The 4,484-nt window shown below is 39.1% G+C and overlaps 1 protein-coding gene across 1 annotated transcript in view; it reads left to right on the top strand.

The window, feature by feature from the left end:
• KCTD18 (potassium channel tetramerization domain containing 18) overlaps positions 1 to 1,114 on the top strand; it is a 7,528-nt gene extending 6,414 nt beyond the window's left edge. Inside the window, exon 6 of the mRNA XM_009698802.1 lies at positions 580 to 1,114. Within this exon, the coding sequence (XP_009697104.1) occupies positions 580 to 1,114 (535 nt within the window). The remainder of the gene's footprint in view (positions 1 to 579) is intronic.
• Positions 1,115 to 4,484: the final 3,370 nt, after the last annotated feature.

Here is a 4,484-nt window from a genome sequence, read left to right as displayed (position 1 = left end):
GGGTTTTTTTCGGGGGTTTTTTTTTTTTTTTTTTTTTGAACATTTTCTCTTGAAAGATTATCCATAATCATTTATATTGAAAAGAAATGGGGCAGGGAGAAAGACGTAGTATCTGTCTGCTTCTTTTCTCAATTTATATGGTGTGGAACTCTACATTTTGTCTTTATGTGCAGTTGGGTCTTACATTTTTGTAGATAACTTAAAACACATCAGACTAGTATTTATTGGAGTTTGTATCTGATGGAATCTGTAGCATTTTAGTATTTTCTTTCTACAAATCCTCTAGCCTTCTTTATCATTGGTTTTCACTTAGCAGTTTGTGCATCATATCTCTACAATTTTTAATGTGTAATATTACTTACACAGGTAGAAGAGGTTGATACTACTATTCATATAAAGGCAAGTCTGATTGCAGTGATGAACAGTTGAGAACCATAAATGATATTGTAACAAGCAAAAATTAGAATAACTTCAGATTTGTGGATGGCTGGTACAGATTGTCTGTTTTGTACTAACGTTACAAAAGGAATAATTGATGTACGTAGTTTGTTTCTTTAACTGAAATTCTTTGTTTTACAGACGATTAGTTGACTTTACTGAAGAGGAAGACTATTTACCGTGTAAAGCGGGTCCCAAGCCAATTAGATTCTCAGGTCCCTCAACAAGTACCCGTATCAAAGTCAAGAATTCAGCTTCATTAAAGGTAGCTGCTTGCAATGCTTCACGTTCTGCAGTGACTCTTAAACGACCCAATAGTGAAAGTTTGACGCTGCACAAAGTAGCTTCTGAAACTGTACCCACAAAATGCACATCGGTGACCAGCAATTCCCCAGCACCCTGTGGAAGGCAGAGTGCTGACAGCGGGACACCATGTCAAATGATGTTCGGGATTGCAGTGTCTAGGAAGCCCGAAAGCAACCGTGTGGTAAAGCTGAAGCGAACTCCACTTTTTCTTGTGACACCATCTCAGCCATCTTCTTCTGGATCCAGTAAAACAGGTGAACAGGACAGTGCTGCTGTTGAAGTTCCTACTGCTTCCAAGGCACTGAACAAGAAAGAACCAGCCATATTAGCAGGGAGTATTAAGCTTAAGAATGATAAAGTGGACGGATAATGTTTGACTCCGCCTGATAGACTGGATAGCTTTGCATCATCTGGTCAAAGAAGAGATCATCGTCTCATGTGGTTATTTATTCAAAGATTTGGTAGAAAACTATGATGAAAAAGTTTGGGAAAGGCATAGGGAGAAATTGTTTTAAGTGAGCACTGAAGTGTGCTTCCTGCTTTATTTCTAAATATTTTTTAGATGTTGGGAAGGGAGGAAGAAAAATGGATTAAAAGAACCCCTCAAACACAGAGCACGTGCAGTCTCATGTTCCAGTATCTCACATTTGTATTTCTGTCCGGCTGTACAACGGACCTTTTCAAAGGGAGTACTTGTACAGCATAAAAGATGACCTCTATCAACTCTAACTACAGTTAACATTAACTAATTTCCTTAATTTGTATCTTTAAAGTGGAGAAAAATAGAGAACAGTAAGTAGCTTTTATTAGATACAAGTTTGTCACAAAGTGTGAAACATACTCAGTACTGTGAAGATTCGAGAAGTCGAATGCACCTCCTGGTACTTCTGGTGAGGATTAAGTCACCATTTTGTTATTGACGGCAATGAAAGGGATCACCTTTGCTTGTACACAGGGAGAAAAGTCAGAAACCCAGGAAAGGGAGAAGTATGCCTAGGGAGTACCGAGGCAGTTTTTTCCATAGACCTGAGACATGCGGGTCCTGCTTTCCTAACGTGGTGTGATCTGCCACTGGGGTGAGGCTGCTGCAGGCAGCCAGCAAGGCCTTGGCATTTGTATTGCACCACTGCGGGCGGTGTTTTCTGCAGCTGCAGGGAACCTCACGGGTCTGAGTTACAGCTGGCCTTCCCCTCTCCTTCTGCGGGTCCTTGCAAATGAGGAGGGGACAACCTCAACTTCTATGCAGCAAAGCAGTGTTAACAGAGGTGCGCTGCTTGCTTCAAAGATAAAAGAACCCCTCCTTCCCCCAGAGCAGGATAGAGGGAACCTTCTTGTACCAGGGTAAATTTTGAGTGACAATACTGAAGTGAAGAGCTGCTGTTTGTTTCTATGAGCAGAGGAAAGCTGAATTTGGCTCACTGATTTTAAAAAGCCCTTGTAGTTGTTTAAATGGGTGAACGAAACCTGGCTTTGTTTTGTGCCCTTGCTTGCTACAGTTGGGTGCTGGTTTTTTTTGTTGGTTTTGCTACTGCTTTTGCTTTTCCAGCACAGTAAATACAGCTGTCCTTAAACGCTGAGAAGTCCTATTGCATTGCCAAAATGAAATGTTCTTAAAATTCCTGAGACTATTAGAATTACAGAAGTGTTCTTTAAATATTTTCTAGATCATTTAGAAGTGATCGCATTTTCAGGCCTTTCTCCTAACCACAAGGAGTTGAAACATCATTTGCACAAGTAAAAAACCCAAATTTTCATGTACTAATATATTTTTAAAGGGACACTTTGCCATGAACACTAGTCGCTGTAAAGGTGTGCAAGTACTGTAATTTTCTGCTATTGGTGTGTATATTGAAGACTAGCTAGTGGTTTTTCTTGAAAAATAAATGTAAAGAGAAACAATCCCAAGGCTCTTCCAATCCCAACAAAAAAAGTTCCACTGAAGAAAGGACAAGGCAAAAATTATGGAAAGATACTAACATAATGTAATCTCCCGTCCTTTGAAGATGCAATTCATCATTGACACTAAGTTTGTGAAATTTGTTTTTCATAATAATCAGATTGAAAAGCAGTTTTTAATACTTCTCTTCTGTGTGACTTCTGCTTCACTATTTATTGAATAGCTGAGCACTTTACCATGCACCTTTAAATCTTTTTACAATGCTTCCTAAAGCACCTTTCCTTCCTCTTCAACTTTTGATGAATTTATAAGGCTTCTATAAACATAGAATCATAGAATCATTTAGGTTGGAAAAGACCCTTAAGATCATTCAGTCCACGCAGCACTAAAGCTCACAAAGATCATCGAGTCCAACATCACACTAAAGCTCACAAACAGTACGGAATTTTGCATGTCTACCAGAAAAAAGCTCTGAGAATAATCCTACAGGACTGAGTCGTTTGAAGCATTAAATTTTTTCTCACAAATGCTGTCAATTTTCTTGTTGTTTAGTTCTCACTTTCACACTACTGCCTTTCCAAACCATCAATGATATGGCATCATATGGGTTAAGGAGACAAGAAAAATACAATTCTGAGTTAAATTTCTAGAAAATTACCCCTCTGTGATTACACAGGGGCTTGTGATACAGAGGGCCTATTATCACCAACATGTGATTCAAATAGATGTAATTCTATCTGTGTGCTCTAGTGTATGGAGAACTCATTTGTACTTGATGTAAGCAAGCAGACATTATTTCATGTGATAGGCACAAGTTACCACTGATCCTCAGGGAGAGTTTTCATCAGGCTTGTTTTAAGCTGAAGAGCCATGGAAATACCAAAGCTACCTCTTTTTTTCTTTCAAACTGTTCCAGTTATTTCCCTACCAGCTCTTCCAGAGCAGAAAAGTACTTTTAAACTGGCTTGCTTACATTTAATTGCTTGGATGATAAACATCATGTAGTTCAAATCTTACTATGGCTAAAAAGAAATACTAACATTACCCAGGAGTAAGCAGATTTCATCTACTTAGTTCTTCCCAATCCATGAAGGACAAATTCTCACATGATAAAATCAGGAGGCCAGTTGTGCCATCAAAAGCTTGGGAGTGAAGCCATCTGTCCCTCAGTTGTAGTTACAGAGTCAAAGTGTGGTTAGAAGTAAAAGTCTGTAAACACTCTGTGGTAACAAAGCCCCACAGAAATCTTGATTCATTTTGGGCAACAGCTTTTATAAAAGATGTTAAGCAGTATAAACAGGCAAAGGCTGATGTTACAGACCTTTCCTACTTTTGGAGCTTTTTAAATTTTATTGTTGCCAAAAAATTCTGGCTGCTTATACCAGAATCGATCACTTTTGGCTGAAAATTAGTTTGCAAATTCATGGGGTCATGTGGTCAGCTGTGTAGTGTGTCGAGTTTGCATCAAGGATTTGGCCCTTTTCAAAGCTGCCCTTTTCCTATATGTATCTTTTCACTCATTCTAGTCTCTGGTACAACATACATGAACATTTTACAACAGTTTGTTTTAGTAGTTTCCCACAATAAAATGGCTGTATTGTCTCAAATTCCTGGCAAATTTCTATTATATCCTCATGTGGGTAATTGGCAGCGGTACTGGAACTTGAGACCTCTGGATCCTGTGGTGCTGCTGCTGTAGTCACAAGTATATGAGCAGGAAGGATATAGCTGATTTATAAAATCTTGATGCAGCCCAGTCACTACATGGGGAAACAGACTCCAGTAACAACTGCCATTCATACAGGCTCAGACCAGGTGTTCCCCTACAACAGCAGAGCCCAGG

Source organism: Cariama cristata, unplaced genomic scaffold, assembly GCF_000690535.1.
Source record: "Cariama cristata isolate BGI_N322 unplaced genomic scaffold, ASM69053v1 scaffold31370, whole genome shotgun sequence".
NCBI lineage: Eukaryota > Metazoa > Chordata > Aves > Cariamiformes > Cariamidae > Cariama > Cariama cristata.
This window is presented reverse-complemented; position numbering and strand designations above follow the sequence as displayed.